The following is a 19790-nucleotide window of genomic DNA, read 5'->3' as shown; positions in this document are numbered from 1 at the left end:
TTGTATTTGTGTTTGTGAGAAATACAATGGAAGAGAGATACATAACTGGAGATAGAGGATGATTATCTGTTTACATGCATACACTGCATAGTTTCATGCCGTGTCCTTTGAAAATTTGAACAGCTAACGTATCCACACATGGGTGACATAAAAAGAATGCAAGCTGTTGATAAAAAGAAAGAACAGCCTCAAACTTGTAGCGTGATGGCAAGCTTTCTTTCTACCACGGTCCTGAGATGAGGTTTACACTGTATACACGAGAACTCGCCATTTGTTTTCACAACAAGACAGATGCAATCTAACAACCTGCGCTTGAAACACAACACCATTACCACAGGACAGTGGCAGGCAAATTCCACTCTGTTTATGCCGAGACAGAGTCTCTGGTAACTTCCTATTCCACCTGAAAACAAATGGCCAAACTAGATTAGGAGCACCGCAGTACGCAAAAATAAACACACTGATGGCTCGCAGGTGCAGAAGCAAACATGCCTCTGATGTACTGGGTGAATACCAATCCCTGATGCAGCTGATACAGGCAGAGAGCAACAACATTATTCAGGAACTAACAACAGTGCATCCAAAGTATCTTCTTTTTTATTTCTGAGAGATATACTGTATGTATACACACACACACACACACACACACACACACACACACACACACACATATATATATATGAATATATATATATATATATATATATATATATATATATATATATATATATATATATATATATATATATATATATATATATATATATATATATATGCAGTCAGGTTCGCTCAAACAGGTTTTCAGGAAAGAACAAGAAGCACTTTTTCCTGAACTCCTTGATGCAGGATGACAGGGAATGCTTGATGCCAACTGTCAGTCAACTTTCAAGGATTCAGATCAAAGCTGCGGAGATGTGTGAGACATCAGGCTACTGAAGATCAGGTGTAACAACCTACAATGAACACCCACTTGTATTCTTTACATGACTGGCTGAGCAATTTTATCTAAGTGCTGCATTGAATTTGTGCAGTACCGTTGCTCAATTAGCGATCAGCCTATTGTGTCCCTAAATCGTTAGCTTCCAGATCGTAATGCTATAGACCACCAATGGAGACCTGACACTCTGGTCTTGAAGGGCTCTGATATAACCTGATCACATTAATCCCAAACAGATGGCTCTGAACAGAGTGAGCTAGATAACTGAGTTAAGTGGCCAGTCTGAGATACAGGGCCACCTGCAGTTCCCAGGACCGCGCTTCTCAGCAATGCACTCAATTCAGCTTCCCATGTGAGCTCACTCAGATTTTGATCCAAGCAGAGACATTTCTATCAAATTGATGTTGATAGTTTGGCTAGAAGCATAGAGTGAGCTTAAAGGCAGTTTAGGACGTCCCACATTTTGAGATTTTGTGTATTTTTGTTGAATGGGAAAACACACAATAATGCAGCGAAAGCATGGATAAACATTTATTTACAAATGTGATGCAAATTTAAGGAAAACATCTACTGAAGCTTTGGAAAAAGCCCTGATAGCTCTGAATAAGTGAAACCAGAATGTGAGGAAACATGATGAATAAAACTTGTGTTAATGCCAACTTGTATGCTTAGTCACCACACGGTCTGGAGATTAGAGGCAGAAGCATCCACAGAAGTTTTTGAATAAGTCTTGTGTGCGAAGCTATGGATGTGTGTGTGACTCCCTTTGGACAGGCAACTCTTTGATCCTGAAGTTGGTTGTGTCTATGCTGCACTTTTATCACCCAGACTTGCAAATCCAGACCAGACCAACGGCCACTCTGACACTCCCCAGAGAGCAGAAGAAGCTTCTCTTCATTCGCTCTTCGTGCCACTCACTTTTTAACAACTGAGCTGGACTTTAGAGTATCTTCCACTGATTGTCTCCTGACTGTTCTTCCGGCAGACTTTTGGCTCTTAAAGGCGAGTCTGCCTCGACATTTACTTAAGCAGGGACCTCTTGGCGGTGAAGTTAAAAGGAGTCCAAACATTGGCTTATAAGGTGCGGCTCCCAGCAAGGTGCTTTATAAAGTAAGGCAGGCGGATAGCATTTTAAAGAACGAATGAAGGAAGGGATGGAAAAGATTTTGGCTAGGCAAACACACCACAAATCCATTCTGTCTTTAATAATATCCTACTGGACAATTCCCTCATGCACAAGCACGCTGGAATGTACACGTGCACAGATCCAGTGTTCACAGCAAGGTCATCATCCATTCATTCACAGACAAAACTTTTACACCAACTGATATGTTGTATTGTGAAGTTGTGATGTTATCATGACATTTACTGTAGTAACTGTACAAGTTTATTCTTAAGCATGTTCAGCAAAGGAACTTGTAGAAGCCTCGTCTGTGAGCAGAGCTGAAATCGTCACATGTAGATGAATTTATCACTAATATTAACTCCTGTGACAATACAGCGAGAGCAGGTAAACTAAGAGCTGATAACCACAGATACGACATACCGTCTCTTATTGAATACAACCATTGTCCAGGTAATCAATGTTTGGATTTATCCGGGAGTATTTGAAAAGGGTTGCAATGAAAGATAAGTTCAGCTATCCCACCAACCCTGAGTTCAACTAAAGCCAGAGTTTAAAAGGCCAGAGTGCTACATCCCATAAGTCAACTCGCAGGCTCTGGGGACGCTGCTGTTGACAAGGGGGCTACTCTCCAGAGAATGACCTTTGATAGGCATCTGGAGCTTTTTAAATGTCTTACAGAGATGAACGTCAAAGCTCAGTCACAGACTACTGGTCATAGCCTGAAAAGATAACAAGCGGTACCAGAGCGTTAAAAATAGACAATACTATGAGACTTTGTTGCACTAGTTCAGATCAGCTCGGGGGTTAATATAATGTGTAATTACTGACATACGAAAGAAGCCATTCCTTATAAAGATAAATGTTGCAGAGGGGTGGGGGTGTCTGTCTTTGCCATCTTGGGTCTCTGCCATCTGGAATCAGAGCTCTGTTTTCGTCATGGCTTGGGCCAAACCAAAATTGGTCTCAGGCGACCAGTGAGGCCACGAAGTAATCTTTGTGAAACACTGAAGCAAATTCCACAAAGCTAAATAGAGCTGGACCCAGGCTGCACATCTGTCAGAAAAACAGATTCTGAATTAATACTTGCGCATAAACATTCTCCCAGCTATCCTGGAATTACTAAGCTAAATAAACTGTAACCGCCAGCTGAAACTGCCCACTCAATTTTTTCTAATTTGACCAACAATTTTTTTTCCCCAAAATCAAACGATTGTAAAACTCGTTTATCATTCTACTTCAAAATCTCAGCCTTCAATTTATTCCTGACTGGCTCAAGTTCAGCAGTTCAAATAAGTTGTTGGGACAATATTGCTGTGGTTTTGCCACTTTCCACTGATACTCTATCTGAATGTATGTGTGGAGCCTGAAGACATAAACATACAAACAACAAAGGACTTACTGGCCTTAGAGAAAAAAAAATACAGTGAATAGAGGGAAACAACTTCCGGCAAAACTGGACACAGACATAAAAGAGTCTTTGTTGTTGTAGCTGTCATTTGAGAGCCTTGAATGAGACTGTTGCCGAAAACAAAGCAGTAGGGTTTAACTGTCTTATTACTTTCTTATGGCTCACTTGGCTGAATTGCACCATGTGGTGTCCTGGGTTTAGGTCTGTTCTAGGACATTTATCATTTGTGCCTCTTCCCTCTCCCAACATTTCCTGTCTCTGTGAAACAGCCACAGAATAGTCTCACATGTAATTAATGTGCAGTTATCAAGACTTTAACACACTTTGCTTTAACCACTGCTGCTGCTTTACCTAAAATCCATTCTGTTTTTACTTTAGAGCTGGAAATAACAATTATTTCCATTAATGATGAATTGTATGGTATAGTAAATGTCAGAAATGAGGGAAAAATAGTGAAAACTGTTCATCATAATTTCCCAGAGCCCAAAGTGACATCTTTAAATAGCTCATATTGTCTGGCAACAGTTCAAAGCCAAATATATTCAATGTACTTTCATAAGACACAAAAAAACCCCAGCAGATCCAACTCTTTAACAATGTTGGCTCAGAGAAAAGTTTGCATTTTTGCTTGAAAAATGAGAATAGTTTCAGATTAACTACCAGTAAAGACTAATCAATTAATTAACTAATTGTTTCAGCTTTATTTTATTTATCTCTGTTTCCATTTTTATTTCATTTATAGTTATGTTCAGTGTTTGGTCCTCCATATTTCCTCATTTGAATTATTACTTTACAGGCATGATTACTTTATTATTACTTTATTACAGGTAATAAAGTATATAATTTAAAAAAGCAGTATTTAATGCACCTTTTATTACATGAGCATTATATAGAAAGCTGTAATGATGAGTACACCTGTGTCTGTTTGTCAGTGATCTTGACTGCTCTGTGGTTCGGGGTCAGTGTTTGGCTGGACAGACAGAGGGGAGGGGGGAGTGGGCAGGGCTGGAAACAACTCTCTTCCCAGCTGTGTCCTCACTAACCCTCCACTTCCTGCCCGCTCACACCCTCACAGGCACAGCTGCAATTACTGCACGGCGGCTGCAAGAACACAAGATTTGGTTAATTAGCCTAACCAACCAACCAACCAGACCCATTCATTCCTCTGTTGGCCCCTCTCACTGATTCAAGCTGTGTGAGGGAGTCCAGGCCTTGAGCTGTGTGACTGTGAGCTAAACTTCCAGGAATTCCTAATTCTGCTGCTATTGCCTCCATCTCCTTTTAAGCACAATGTGAATCCAAGGCCACCATTTCACTTTGACAGAGACCAATGTAACACAAACTTTAAGAGATAACTCCAGAATCAAACAATGGCCTTCAGTAACTAATGTTAACTAATCTAAAATCCAGGAACTGCAGACTAACATTTGTTTAGCACTATAGAAGTTTTCTTTTCTTCTAGCCAGAATGTCTTTTAATAGTGAGTAACAGGATTAAGAGAGGCAGCATTAAACTACATCAAATGAGGCCAGATGCCAGAGCTCCAATAAAAACATACAAGAGTTTAGTTTCACTGTCTGGTTATATAAGCATTCACTACAAAGCACCTCTGCTCACAGTTTCAAGCACTGTCCTTTCCTGTTCTATCTCCTCAACCATACACAATATTGACTTTTACTACAAAGCATACAGATCAATACTGGGACAAGAACAACAGGTTATAGTTTAAACAGCAGCAACACGAGAGCAGTTTGGTAACTGCATCAGCTAATGTTCTGACTCGGTCTTCCATGACTTGCTCAGTCGAGGATGAGCTGATACTGAACTCATGCATATAACACATCCGCCTGCGGGGCCAACTTCAGGAAACGTCACATGTGACATGTTTGTGAAGCCTCATATATCAGCAGTGCTTCACAGGAATAAAGGCACTGTGTTGAGTTTCAACATATAGTTAGACGACAGGCTGAACTGCTACTGTACATATATGTCTTAGTTTTCTGTGTACATATGTCTTGGTGTTATTTATGATGTCTTGATCAGCTCTGCTCAGCCCTTAAAAGCTATAAATACTGAAACAAAGACTCTTGGAAATGTGATTCAGACATATTGAACGACAAATGTACAGTAGAGTCTAGCAGCTACGACTTTTCTTTACAACATGACACATCTTTCCAAACAAAGAAAACAGAACTGTCTTTCTGCCACCTTAAAAGGTAAAGATTTTATTTTTAATGTGAAGGGAGGGCGCATAATAAATTAAGGCATGAAATGATACGCTTTTGGAGCTTTACACACTGCGCAGCTTAGATTAACCCTGAGTGTGTGAAATTACATCATGGGACCAGGGTCTTGTTATTGTATCTGACATCATTCATTGAAAATGTGAAAAAGACATGCAGTGAGACATCGAGGCACTGTGCTTTTAACTTCTTAGCTAACCACATAAACTGTCTACACTGGCTAGAGAAAATCATCAGGAGGATCTGCTCTTTCCATTTAGTGGGCTGATCAGATGAAAGTTGAATAGGCGGAGCAGGTTTAAGAGGGTCTATGACAATAAAGACATGGGCTGTGTACAGTGGTGTGCATTTCAACAGCAGGAAGGTGTTCCCTGTTAGCGAACATGTTTTGCTTTGCTTAACTAATGCTTTCTCAGGCTGGCTTGACATATGTTGTTGCTGTATTAACAGTGTAATTGTAACTGGGATAGCAGGATAACAAGACAGTTGGCTAGTGTGACGGTGACCTTTGACAGAGACCCATTCACTTTCCTGTCACCAGCACTAAGGACAGGGTACACAATGCTCAACAGGATCCAGAGTAAAACTGCCCTTAAAAGCCTGGGGAGGTGCATGCCACACAGATCAACATTTAACACTGCTAATGGATTCCTAATATATATCTGTTGGCTGTCTGCCATGGCAGTTCAGCCTTAAATCCCTGTATTTACTTTTGTGGAGAGCCAAGTTGTTAGTAAACCATGAGCTGTTATTAGAAACCAGCGCTTCCTCATCCCCGACTCACACACGCTATTATTAGCTCAGCTATTATTTCCCTTATCGTTGGCTGTATTTTAAGAGCAATATTTCGCTTATCGCTGATTCTAATTGCTCCCACCCATAGTGGTGGAAGCTATCCGGGTTTGTATCATTGCCTCTGGTTGTAATACAATAAGTGGATGAGTCACAAGCTCTCTCAAGGGGGTAAGGTTGGAAGTAAAGGGGGGTTCTATTATTTGAGCCAGTGCATTGTTTGGCACCCACAGTACCTGACGGCAGGTTCTCACCATTTGATAGCATCCAAGAGAGCTACACTGATCCACACAGACAGATACAGATCACACACTCCACTTCTCTTGGCCTGTGTTTGTGGGTGTACATAACGTGTGTACTGGACACCAGAGTCACTCAATATAACTAGGGCTGAGTTTCAAACTTCAATACTTACGGAGCACTAACCAAAAAGTGTCAGTGGCAAGTATCAAGTATCGAAGAGTGTAAAGTATTAAAAGTTGGCACACATAATCACTGAGTTAATCTTATTTAATGTAATGCAGCTAATTTTAGGCTGTTTTAGTGTTTAGGCAACATTCTTTATTACTGCTGATGCTAAAGAGATGCAATAAAAGTTTTGTTTCTATTCCTCAAACTAAAGCATAAAAAAAGTTGTATTGGTATCAGTGCCAAAACTCAGGTAAAGAACTGTGTATAGTATAAAAAAAAATGATAAAATTGATGAAACATTAACTGATACCCAACCTTAAATATTAACCACTGTGAACTCTGATTCAGTTAACAAACTTTACAACTTTAGAGACAGAGAGCAGAAGCCTGTAGTACATGTGAGTATCAGACACAGCTGTTGTTATACTTTCCAGGCAAACATCATAAATAATTGCATAAAGGTGAAGGTAGCCTGATTAGTTGCTGTCAGGTTTTTGTTACGCAACACTTATGTTCTGCCCTAAATGCATTATGCACGGCTCTGTCATGCCTGTGACATTTCATTGATTGGTATCTTTTTCACCAGTGTTAAGCAGAGGGATCAGTATGTTTCCACTAGTTCCACATTCGTTGACCCCATAACAATCTGCAAAAGGAACAGGTTTTTCCTCTAGTGCCGGAACAGCACACAATAACAAAAGCACAGACTAGATGTACCTTTGAGACTTCGCTCTCTTCTTGACCTGCCTGTCAATAGGTCCTCTTTAGAGGACTCCATCTGGGATTTGGTTATCCAAATATATCCTGCTACACACAAAAGAACTACTTCTGTTTGGTTCCTGGTTAATCCATGTATGACATCTTGCACGCTGGCTGCTTATAAATTCATAGAACTAAACAATGGTACAGTAAGTCATATAATCCCACTTAAGACATATAGGCGTATGGGAGCACAGCTGTTCATACCTAAGTTATAGAAATACATACTGTATATCAAAGCAAAATGTCTCTGCACCGAATGCCAATCATGTAAAAGTTACTTGTTGTCTCCTTTACCCACAAGAGAGAGTGACATAACAAAATCACGAGGGACAGGTGGTCTCTCACAGGGAAGCACTCAGAGTGCCAAATGAATCTGTTTTGGACCATGTGATGCGTGTTTGTTTCTGTATGTGTGTGTGTGTGTGTGTGCGAGCATTGGCTTGACTTCCAGCCACAGTCTGAGTGCGTGGCGCCACGAGGTGAAATTATAACAGGTGACCAGGTCCAATGTCGCCCAGCACAATGGTGCGTTTTCCACTTAGGACTGTTTTAGATTTGAAGTTTGGATACATCTCTAAAATAAGACTTGATTGTGTACTCTACCTCCCAGCCAACATAATGAGAATGCACTGGGTGATAAAAGATGCTCCATTAGGATTACTGCGTGCTTAAACTAAAGGCTACAAACAAGAACCCATGAGGCTAAAGGAATTCAAAATGCTATGTACCGCTGGCCCTGTGTGGTGCATTCATGTGCTAGAGTGACAATTCAACATTAGAACACTCAGTGTTCCTAACAAGCAGAAATGTCATAAAAACATTTACGTCATCAAAAGATAATAGGAATTTGGTAGTTTCTTCCAATCAAAATGCTGCTGGTCATCAGCCAACTGTCACGACTTGGAAGTAAAACTGCTTCCACAACAACATCAGCTGTCAGAGCGGCCTGCGGCAGCCTTTTTAAACCAAATGCAGTTAAAAGGATGAAGCATGCAAAATCCCAGTAAGCAGAAGTGAAGACGAGGAAACAATGAATTGACCCTTCTCTAGCCAAGCAGCACCACCAGAGCAACTTAAACACAATGTAATATCCATACTGATTTTCCAAATTCATGAAATTGCTTGAATGACAGAAAGTTATATAATGATTAAAAAAAACAAACAAACAATTTACTCAACCAGCACTCTTGTTAATAACATATCTTTAATGTTAGCTGGTTAAGCTTACTTGGTGGTTATCAGCATCATAGATTTTAATGTTAATGTGTAGTATTGTGCACACCACCGCTCTAAAAAAGTGTTTTTTGTTTTAAGGTTGGAATGAAAGCCTTCTTTTAACGTTGAAGGGTGAAGAATAAATATTAAAATGATTATTAACAAATCAACTGTAGTTTATTCATGAAACGATTCTATTAGTTTTGACCCTAAACTTTTATGTCATTTTAAAAAATATATTTTTACTTATAGGCAATATTGTGTATCATAATGTACTCATTAAAAGACAATAGAATTTAACATAAAAAATCAAAAGGTAATAAAAGAATATATTATACATATTTCGTAGTCTTTGAATACTCAAGTGATTTAGTATTGCACGTAAAGTTGGGGGACTTGTGAGGACAGATTAAAACACTGGATCTGAAATTTCCCATAATGCAACTGGATAGCGTCTTTCATTTGACCCTCCCTGCGTGATAAATGTCATCATCGTTCACACTCCACGTCGCAAAATCAATCTGAGATAACATGACATCAAGATAAGCTCCATCTGGAGGCATTATACACATGTTTTCACAAGCTCAGCTGTACTTTTAGCACCCTGTATTGTGACTGAATGTCCAAATACATAATCTTTATGTCATACTTCTACTGTCATGAAACAAACTTCGATGTAGGGCTACGTATCCACCAACACAGCATTTTTAACTGTTACACTTCTATTAGTGTAATTCAGAAAACAGCTTGGGAGAAATCATTTTGAAAGACTTGCATGTTTTAAGAACAGCTGCCATGTTTTTTCCAGTCTGAACCAATGATGAACCAATGACAGACCAGCAAGTAGTGGTTCATGTTGATTTTCTCTGTGAAAGACAACACTTATCCATAATCTCTTGTACAGCCTACTTGCAATATCCCAAGCAAATGCATTTTAAGCCTTGCCAGATAACAATGAAAAACTGAGAACCATCTAATTCTGTCTTAGTGAAAATCTTTCACATTGTCATCATTGAAATCTAGACAGCAGACACCACCTGTAAGAATAAATGAGGTCCCTCTGAACCCTGAGCCTGTAGAACAGTAGAGACACTTCAAGTGAACAGCAGCAATGTAACTTGCCTCTTCCTGAAAGCAGTTACACCTTCATCTCAGTGCAGCTGTCTGAGGAGGCCCTTCAGAGCAGAGCGATGAAACATGGAGATCTATGGAAACAATCCCCACGAGTTGCGTGAGCTCAATCTCAGCCCGCTGTGAAATAAAAGGACACTCCATCTGAGGGGGATATTGTGAAAATGGAATTATGACTCAGAGGAAAAGAGAGAGAAAAGTGGAGGAGGAAAAAAAAGAGAGAAGAGACTGGCAGCCCTTTTACAGTTGGGTGCGTCAGCCCTGCATTATTTCACACTCTCCATCTGCGGTCGCCCCCTTGTCACCGCCGTAACCTCAACATCCCCCCCCTGCCCCTCCTGCTTCATCGTGGAGGTCCCTCACAAAGAACCCTTTTGTTCTTGCCGTCATCGGTCTCACATCTTCTCAGCTCTGATCCTGCGTGAACATCTCCGCAGGGAAAATACAAATAAGGGAAAAACAAGGCTGGGACACAGAGAAAGTTGGAGGATGATGAGGTCCCAGTAGAAGAAACCAGCTTTCCCAGATCAGGGAGTCTGGCCATGTGACGCCAGGAGCCACAAAGTTTTTGTGAGCTTATGTGCGTGATATAGAGGGTGTGACAGACTGAATGGAGTCCTTCTGTATTCAGAAAACTACAAGTAGCTTGAAGCCAGACTGAGAGACACCTGTTGAAACTGAAAGCTGACTGTGACACACTGTATTGTTTTCTTGAGGGTGAAGAATAAAGAAACTCACCCAGAATTTTCTCTCTATTTAAAGAGATTAATGTACAGATGAGTGTGACATGGTTGACAACAGCAATAAACAACCCAAAGCAAAGCTGATGTCCTTTCCTCCATCTCTATTAAAAGCCCATGAACCCAAGAGACAGAGCACAACCCTCTAGCAGAACAGTGCGAGGCCCATGTCCCATCATTGATTACTCAGGGAACTGGAACGTACCGTGTTGGGGGTCCAGGCCCTTAGGCAGGGCAGCAGTCCATCAGAAGACCAATGCAACCAACCAGGATTAGAGTACATAGAGACAACAGACCAATGTGCCTGTAGTCATCCTGTCTAGTCTGGGGAATGGGCACATAACACATAAGCTCACTGGACCAGTAGAGTTATGTCAATATTGCCTTATTCAGAGTGGCTCCACATTCATCTGGTTGCTTAATAAGGCTGGTTGGTAGAGAATACCAATAACATGTCTCTACATAGACTAGAGTTCAGTCCATATGTGTTTCTGAGTTACTGATATGACCTCTTGATACAGAAAAAAACTAAGTTTGTGAGATGATTATTTTATTCTTGTGAGGGAGTAAAAGACTCTGCAACAGCATTTAGATCATCATGGGAAAATTCTCCATTGAAACCTGTACAGATGAAATCATTTTTACAGTACGCAGCTCTTTATGGCTCTATGGCACCAATTAAATGGCAAGATAAGTGTAGAAAACATACACCATAAGTGAACAATAAAGCTAATGGCAACTAAGCAAATGTGAAAATAACAAGCCTGGCCAAAAGTAGTTAGAAAACAACATTTTAAACGATTGGTGCTGAAACGTATTAGTTGATAGTAGATCAACAGAGAATTTTTAAAATAGTTGAGGTTATTAACCATTTATTTCCCACTTTTCCTCTCTTCACCCCCATTCTGTCATCTGCCTCTTGACCTTATAACCCGAAAATCAACCATCTGGAGACCCCCCCACCCTCCACCCCTTTTTCTTTTTCATTATTATCTTATCATTATTATTATTATTACATTTTTAAAGTTTAATGTACCTTTGTAACTGCCAGAGATGATAGCTGTTCCTTGTTTGGCTTTTCTAGATTTTTCTGTGTCATGACATATGTGTGACTGTCGAGTCTCTTGTGCAATCTCTGTTGTTAAATCAAAAGGGTGCAAAAAAAAAAAATGTCAAGGAAAAATGCCAAACATTTGCTGTTTCCAGCCAAGATTTGCTCCTTTTCTGTGTTTCATATCACTGTAAATTTAACAGCCTGGTGTTTTGGACTGTTGGTCGGAAAAATGAGCAATTAGAGGATATCATCTCAGGCTGTGGGAATTTGAGATGTGCCTTGTCACTATTTTCTCACGTATTATAGACTAATCAAATATGCAATTCATCATGAAAATAATCAACAGCTGAATTGTTTTTGGAAATTGTTGTTCATTACTTCTGTTGTGGAGGAGTAGATTTATAATCTCTAAGTACAAATTAATAGTACAAGATGAGCATACATTTTCATTAACATAAACACATTGTACATTATGAGAAAATCAAAGAGGAACTGACGACACGTACGAAAAGAATCAACAGACAAAAGCAGTAAAGAAATATTTCCAACGTGTCGAGAACTGAAACCTTTTTAAAAGTCTAGTTCTGTTTATATTTTTTTTCCACGTCCTCTAAAACGAAGAAGCAATCATCTTGTTTTCCATCGAATTCATTGCACAATCCGAGTATCCCACCCCACCCTGTTTCATTTTACTACAATAGCCTCCTTGTTTTAGGGAATTGCAGCCTGAATGGCACCATGCTACATTATCATGATATTCTTCCACAATGCAGCTAAACGGGCTCATTCAACCCAGATGACCTTCCACAAACCCCAACAGAGTTGCCAATAGCTGCCCTACAGCACAAAACATAGGCTCATTAAAAATCTCATTTGAAAAGCTGCCGAGATCTACGGCACCATCTACTTTTAGTACAGCACCTTTGACATGGAAAAGGGGTTGAGGAGTCTGTACAATGTTTGTCCTATATTGATGAGAGGAGAAAGTAGGGCGTTTTCGTCTGTGAATACAGTAACAACATTGTGCTCAATTGTATGATGATAATAGTTGGTTCTGACAAGCATGAGTTTGAGAAATGTGTCAGCTGGGATCCAAAAGACAGATCAAGAATTCAATTTCAAAACAAGAAGAAAACCTTTAGTTTCATAGTGTGAAAGTAATGACTGTCCTTACAACTACTAAAAAAGTGCTAAAGGTATTAGTAGAAGGTGTATTATGCCTAATTATTGTTCTACTTTTAGAGGTTTTGCTATATCATTTCTTCTGAGGTATCCATTCCTTTAAATGCTTTATAGCAATATTGATTTACAGCATTTCTGCATCAATGTGATGAAGTACCATGACTAGTATGTAATGTACAAAAACAGTCATCTCCATGTATTCATTATGTTATCTGTAAACACTTTCTTAATCGAATGTCCAGAAAATGTATAATATCACTATATATGTTGATATCGCAATCTAAAACTATATGTACCACGATAGAAGAATATCCACGTTGTCCACCCCTTACACAGATAAGAGCAAATATCCTTCGGCTCTGATTTATTATTCCTGCTGTAACTCACCTGTTTGAAAATGAACTTGTCCTCTAGGTTGAGTTGCCAGGCGGTGACGACATGTATGGTGGACAGCACAGCTCCACTGAGCACAGCAGCTCTCATTCTGACCGGCAGCAGCGTGTAGATAATGTAGATGAAGAAGACCGTCCACCAGATGCCCTCAGAGGCACTGCGGGGATACACCATCAGCACCCCAAAAACCTGCACTACAATCAGCACCCCGATCACTAGGTAGCTCACAATCCACATGTAGTCCTGGTGGAAGCCGTTGCGGTTGCACACCACCATCATGGCTAGGAAAAGAGCCATGGCCACAGAGAGTACTGACATGTAGGCCACATTAAAGTTCCCGTGGTAGCAGTGGAAGGCCAGCATGACCCCACACACCACCACCAGCACCCCCATCAGCATGGTCAGAGAGCTCTGGTTGAGCCTGAAGAAGTAGCGCTGGTACAGGCGCTCAAGCTTGGCTGACTGAAATTTCTTAGATTGGAAAACCCACACAACCCGCATCCAGCAGTCCACTGCAGACATCGTCTTGCAGTTGCTCTCTGCCATTTCCCCTGATTCCTCCTCTTTCCTGCCCTTCAGTTCACCATCTTCAAAGCCCAGGTTCACAGCCTTTAGACCCAGATCCCCACCACCGCCCATCCTTTTCCCGTAGTGGTCCTCCTGCCAGCCACAGCGCAAGCCAAAGCTGCCCCCACTGGTGCCCGCTCCACAGTGGTAATGCTGAGGGGCCACATTAGGGGGCTCGAGATCCTCAGGGTCCCTCAGGCAGCTCATGTAGCGTGGGTTGCACAGAGATGAGCTGTCCTTCCTCTTTTTGCCGTTGCGCTCTCCCCATGCTGTCTTTCGCTCGTCCACTCTGCCTCCGAAGAGGCCTCTGGCCCACGACATCCTAAACAAACACAGGGACGTAAACAGAACACAAGACAGCGCTGAAGCTTGGCCGTTTCATCTGAACATCTTACATGCAAAATGTCAATTTAAGAGATGATGATGTAAAGACTTGAGGATACTCTCACCTGTGTGGGCTTTACTGCGTGTAGCAACACTGCGCTCTTTGGCCAGGCCACTAATTTATCCCAGCGATTACACACCATGAGCTCAGGCTGGCCAGAGGCATCAGAGGTGTGTCTGCATTGGAGGGGCCCTCTTTTGTAGAAACAGTCAGCGTGTAAGCCCTATACACCACCTAGTGCCTCTGTAGACCACCTGTTTTCCTGGAAAAATACACAAACAACACACATAATGTTGTTGAGATAACATTGCCTGAGGAACTACCACCTGAGGATCAAGACCATTATGGATACATTATGAAAAAACACACATTTGTCATACTGCATCTGTTGATGGGGCTACACTGTGCATTTATTCATTTGTGTGTGCATGTCTTTGTCTAGATGTACTCTGGCATAGAGTTTGACAATCAATAGTAGAGACGGGAATAATATCTAGTAAATGGCTTGTCCGTTCCACTCTCCCTCATCACCTTCCCCCACCAGCCTGGGACAGCATTTCCATGGAAATGATTCGCTGTTTTGTTTGCAAAACACTGGATTGTGACAACAACAGTGCCGCTGGTCAATTTTGTCATCAAACCATAAAGTTGAACATGGTCCTGTTTCAACAAAGCTCCACTGATTGCTAGATTTTTAAACACTGACCACGGGGACTGTTGGATGAGGCTGACAACTCTTCTTGGTGGATAGCACTTTGCTACACTCTATCACTGCAATCTGCCCCTAACATCTTGAGTGGGCAGAGATGGGTGTGCTCTATTTGACAACAAAGGCCTACTGAGTGGGCACCGTCCGAGATCAAGAGCTCTCCAGTCCAGATTAAATTGTCCATGCTTCCCCCATTAGCTTTGATGACTCACTATGGCTGGCTTCTGGCAGCACATGTCAAGGACACTGCTAACCTCTAAACTTAATAAGCAAATCTCTGCTAGACTGACTGAGACAAACAGTGGGAAAAGCGCACATGAACGGCACACATGGCCAAGTTTATAATCAACAGCAGCTTGTAATATGAGTTGCTCCAACACACGCATCTTTACTTAATTGAATTGAATGGATGGTGTCAAAAATACATATTTTTTAAAATTTAACAAACTTAGTATATTTTCCTCAATAGCTATATTTCAATTAAACTCCCTCTGATAATAATCTAATAATAGCCAATCCCAATTATTACAAACTAGTAGTACAATCAGCATGATATTTCATAATGAGAGCATCGATTTAGCAAATGACCCAGTGTGGGATAATGCAAGAATGCGGCCAGTTCACCTTCTGTTGCAAGCTTACAAGCTTCCAGCAGGAACAACCTTAGTCCTCGACTCACCTTTGATACATTTTACGACAGGTCAGGCAGCGGCACGCGGCACTTATGTAATCCAATCTCCACATGCATGCATCTGCCTCAGAATATGAATGTCTGTACAACATATGGGGCAATTTGAGTCAGCCGTCCTGCATGCATCACAAGAGGATGGTGATGCTTTCCATTACGTTGTAGCAATGGAATAAACAGCAATAACATCCTGATTATTTTGTTTTTGTTTCATATGACACTGAGCAGAAACCACCACTGTCATCAGTGCTAACACAGGCCTGATGCTTTAAAAAAAACAAAAAAAACAAAACATGTTTAGTAATTACACGTGCAGGCCCAGGCTGTTTGGTTGCGGGCGGTCGGCCGAAGCGCATTACATAACAGGACGCTCCAAGCAGCCTACAGGCGAAGTCGACAGCTCTCCGTGTTTAAATGTAGCCTCTTTAACCACACTACACATGGAGACACTGTGCGACTGGATGGCCTCAAGTCAGCCGGGAGTCTGTGGGCTGCAGAAGAAAGTGCAGCTCGACACACATCACCGCCTTTTACCAACTTACAAGGAGTAAAACATTCCGTCGGGCAACTTGCTGTGGCTCCAATCTTGGCAGCGGATCCCCCTGATAACGCAGGGATGTGCAGTCCATCTTTACAAGACTAATATAGAGTGATATCAGGGTCTACATAGGCTACATACCGGGCCTGTCTCCCTCAATTTAAACGTCGTTATGTTTAGACTCCAAACAGGTCCCTGGACGAGCAGAAATTGGTGGCAATAATATGGGCCAAAATGCAAACTGTTAAACAGCTCTTAATCATGGCTTAACGTTAAATGCCACGATTTTTTAAAAAAAGTGTAAATGAATATAAGGGCCAATGCTTATAGTGTGTACAGTCCTGCAGAACAGTTCAGGCTCCTCAACGGCGCCGCAATCACCACAGTGAAAACACTGGAGTACAAGTCAGCTGTTGGCATCCCCCCCCCCACACCCCCCGACTGCTGTATCCTCTTACTGCATTTCGGTTTAGTCGACCTGCAACAAATTAACACTGTGCAACAGAGCAGTTGCCCAACACAGCCGCGGGAATAAAGAAAGAAAGAAAGAACGAAAGAAGAAAAAAAGCTTAACAGAGGCAGTGTTACTCACCATCGGATATCCTCGTTACAGGAGTAACTGTAACACCGCAGTGGAGCTCCAGTTTAGCTCTTGTCTTCAGTCTTCACGCCGAAGCCGATGTGGGTCTGTCCGTCTGGAAGGTTGAGAGGGAAGAGGAGACACTGCGAGATCAGCCGGACAGCCTTCGCTCTTCTCCAGCCGGAGCTACAGTACATTCCCACCGCCTCGACCTCCCCGGATCCCCCCTCTCTCTCTCTCGCTCTCTCTCTCTCTCTCTCTCTCTCTCTCTCTCTCTCTCTCTCTCTCTCTCTCTCTCTCACACACACACACACACACACACACACACACACACACACACACACACACACACTCACAAGAGCTGCATTCCCATTCGTGAACACAGGAGTCCCTCTAGAGGTGTGTGCGTCTCTCTGTGCGTGTGTTTTACACCATTTTTTCCTGCAACGTTATTAATTTGTTCCTTCATTTAATTACGCATCATATCAACTAACAGTGTCACCCAAAATGTATCACAGCTTTTTTTTGTTTGTTTAAGTGGCAGAAACTCACGCATTGCTGTTACACACCACACTCAGACAGCGTTATAGCACCACCTAGTGGATGTATAATCACTGCAAACTAAGGTCTCCCCAAGCAGTCAAACTGAAACAACTCCACGTTGTATTTATTAAGTTACATTTTTTTAGACGTGGTCATTTTCAGAAAGAGTAAAACAAGTAATAAAAACGTGTTTAATGTTTAATATCCAACCAGCCAGGAAGGAGCCGATCATATGATTTAAGTCTGAGCTGTAAACCAGTAAGGTATGTTGACACAGAGGAATCTGTTGACTTTTCATCCTTTAAAACAGCTACACATCCTTGAAGATTCCCCCTGAAACAATAGGCAACAGAGTGTTGTTACACTATACATAACAGTAGGCCTATTCATATGAAGTAGAGCTGTGAAGTAGACCAATAAACTTACATGCTCTACAACTATAGCCTAATACAATTATTATACTACTACTACTAATAATAGCAACAAAATAATAAAACAATCATTATTATGGCTGAGATGAGAGTTGTTATTGAGCCAACTGCAATTTACACAGCTTTATTCAAATAGATTGATAAGACATTATTGGTACACTTCCTGTCTACCGCTTCAGTGTACCCAGAGTCTGCCCTGAACTTGACAAACCTGCATTTTCATATAATCACCTTGGGTTTGGAATAAATTACTAGACAAACTTTATTTGGAAACATTGCCTTCATACCAGGGTTTTGAACGCCACACTCAAATAATGTTTTATGAGGACGTAACATTAGTCAAGCTCTCTCCTTAATGCCTCTCAGGTCCCATGTTATTGTGTTATATGCTATATGTGAATGTAAATTATTTTTATGTATTAGCTACTCTATGCTTCCATTTTTTGACAGGTTTCTCTCATAAAAAAGGTAATTTATCTCAAGAGACCCTTGTTTAAATCAATAAAAATACATTTTTTAAAATCCTATCTTTGTGACAAAATGAGGACCATTATGTTGAAAATTTGGGAGTAAAAACAGATGTAGGTATTGTTGCCTATAGTGTACACTGCACACAAACTGTTTTTGTCAGCAGTCGGCGCTGTTGATAATCAACCTTCTCTTGTCCTTTCTCTCTCTTTAAAGAATCTGTGTGTGTGTAATTCTATAAACCACATACCACTGAGGGTCCTCACCGCTGAATTTATTTGCCTAAATTTATTCCTGCAGCAGGTGGAATCTGCTGATTGTCACTGACAGTAACAGTTGCTGATTTTGCTGCGATTATTTTATTTGCAGATTTGTAGACTTCAACTTCTGCTTCAAATTAGGGGTGCAACGGATGACGGTTCGGATCGTATCAGGGTTTTGAGTCACAGATTGGATGATTTTTCAGATTGGCAAAAAAACAAAAAACAAAAAAGGGAGACAGATATAACTTTGCTTTCCATTTATTCTGTAAACACTTAAAGCAAGGAATTTTTGCCCATGGTCTCAATTGTTAAATTAAAGTGCAAAATGAGGCAATATACCTTCCTCCTTTAAACATGGTAGTGAATGAAGCAATAGCCTGTCTCAATTGTCCTGCAGCTTAGATTGATGAATGAGCCACCAAACAAACATTCACTGGGGAAAAGCCTATCAGTGTTGAGATTCTCCTGACATCCTGGTGACAAAGAAAATGGAGGATGAGCTGATCATTGCAGTCTGTGGACATCCAGAGCTGTATGATACTACAGCATACTCATGCTGAGACCAGACAAAAAAGGAGATATTGGAAGAAAGTGAGTGAGGGAATAGGACCACCTGGTAGGTTCTGAAAATATGTGTCTATTACTTGATTCTAGCTATCCGTTTTACTTTACTGTGGACCAAATTAGCACTAGCATTAGCCCCACTTAGCACAACCATTCAGAACTGGCTTTCCCGCCATACTTGTCTGGCTTACTAGCCATTTAGACTGAACGGTTCATGTTTACATGTGTTTCTTGTCAGAGGAGGTTGCTGCAGGAAGTGGAGGGGCCTCAGGGACACCTATCTCAAGGAGAAGAGAAAGGAGACAGAAAGAAAAAGTGGGTCAGCAGCAGGGTCAGCTAAGAGTTGGAAGTACTCTGCGGTCCTGTCTTACCTAGACCCCTTTGTTAACCAGAGAGAGACTAACAGTAACATTGGGCGGGTGGTCGAGGAAGACAGGACCGCTGAGTACAACACACAGAATGCAGGACCAGTCAAACACCAGGTTTCAGATGCAGCAGCAATGCTGTCAGAGATTGACAAGGGAGGTTGTTTGATAGGAGAAGACACACACACACACGCACACACGGAAATGATTTTTTAACTCCTGTTAATGACATGCTGTCTGTCCATGACTTGTAGCTGCAGCAGTTTGTTTACTTTGTCTCCAATGAGATAATAAA

General features: G+C 41.2%; 1 protein-coding gene across 1 annotated transcript in view; it reads right to left on the bottom strand.

The window, feature by feature from the left end:
- The window catches only part of LOC122982065 (adenylate cyclase type 6-like), a 33545-nt gene extending 16442 nt beyond the window's left edge, over nucleotides 1-17103 (bottom strand). The window contains exons 1-3 of the mRNA XM_044351058.1: nucleotides 16874-17103; nucleotides 14411-14608; nucleotides 13389-14283 (exon numbers count right to left, since the gene is read on the bottom strand). Of these exons, the coding sequence (XP_044206993.1) occupies nucleotides 13389-14282 (894 nt within the window). The 5' untranslated portion in view covers nucleotide 14283; nucleotides 14411-14608; nucleotides 16874-17103. The remainder of the gene's footprint in view (nucleotides 1-13388; nucleotides 14284-14410; nucleotides 14609-16873) is intronic.
- Between the last annotated feature and the right edge of the window lie 2687 nt (nucleotides 17104-19790).

Source organism: Thunnus albacares, chromosome 5, assembly GCF_914725855.1.
Source record: "Thunnus albacares chromosome 5, fThuAlb1.1, whole genome shotgun sequence".
Taxonomy (NCBI): domain Eukaryota; kingdom Metazoa; phylum Chordata; class Actinopteri; order Scombriformes; family Scombridae; genus Thunnus; species Thunnus albacares.
Note: the sequence above shows the minus strand (reverse complement) of the source record. Positions and strands in the feature narration are given on the sequence as shown.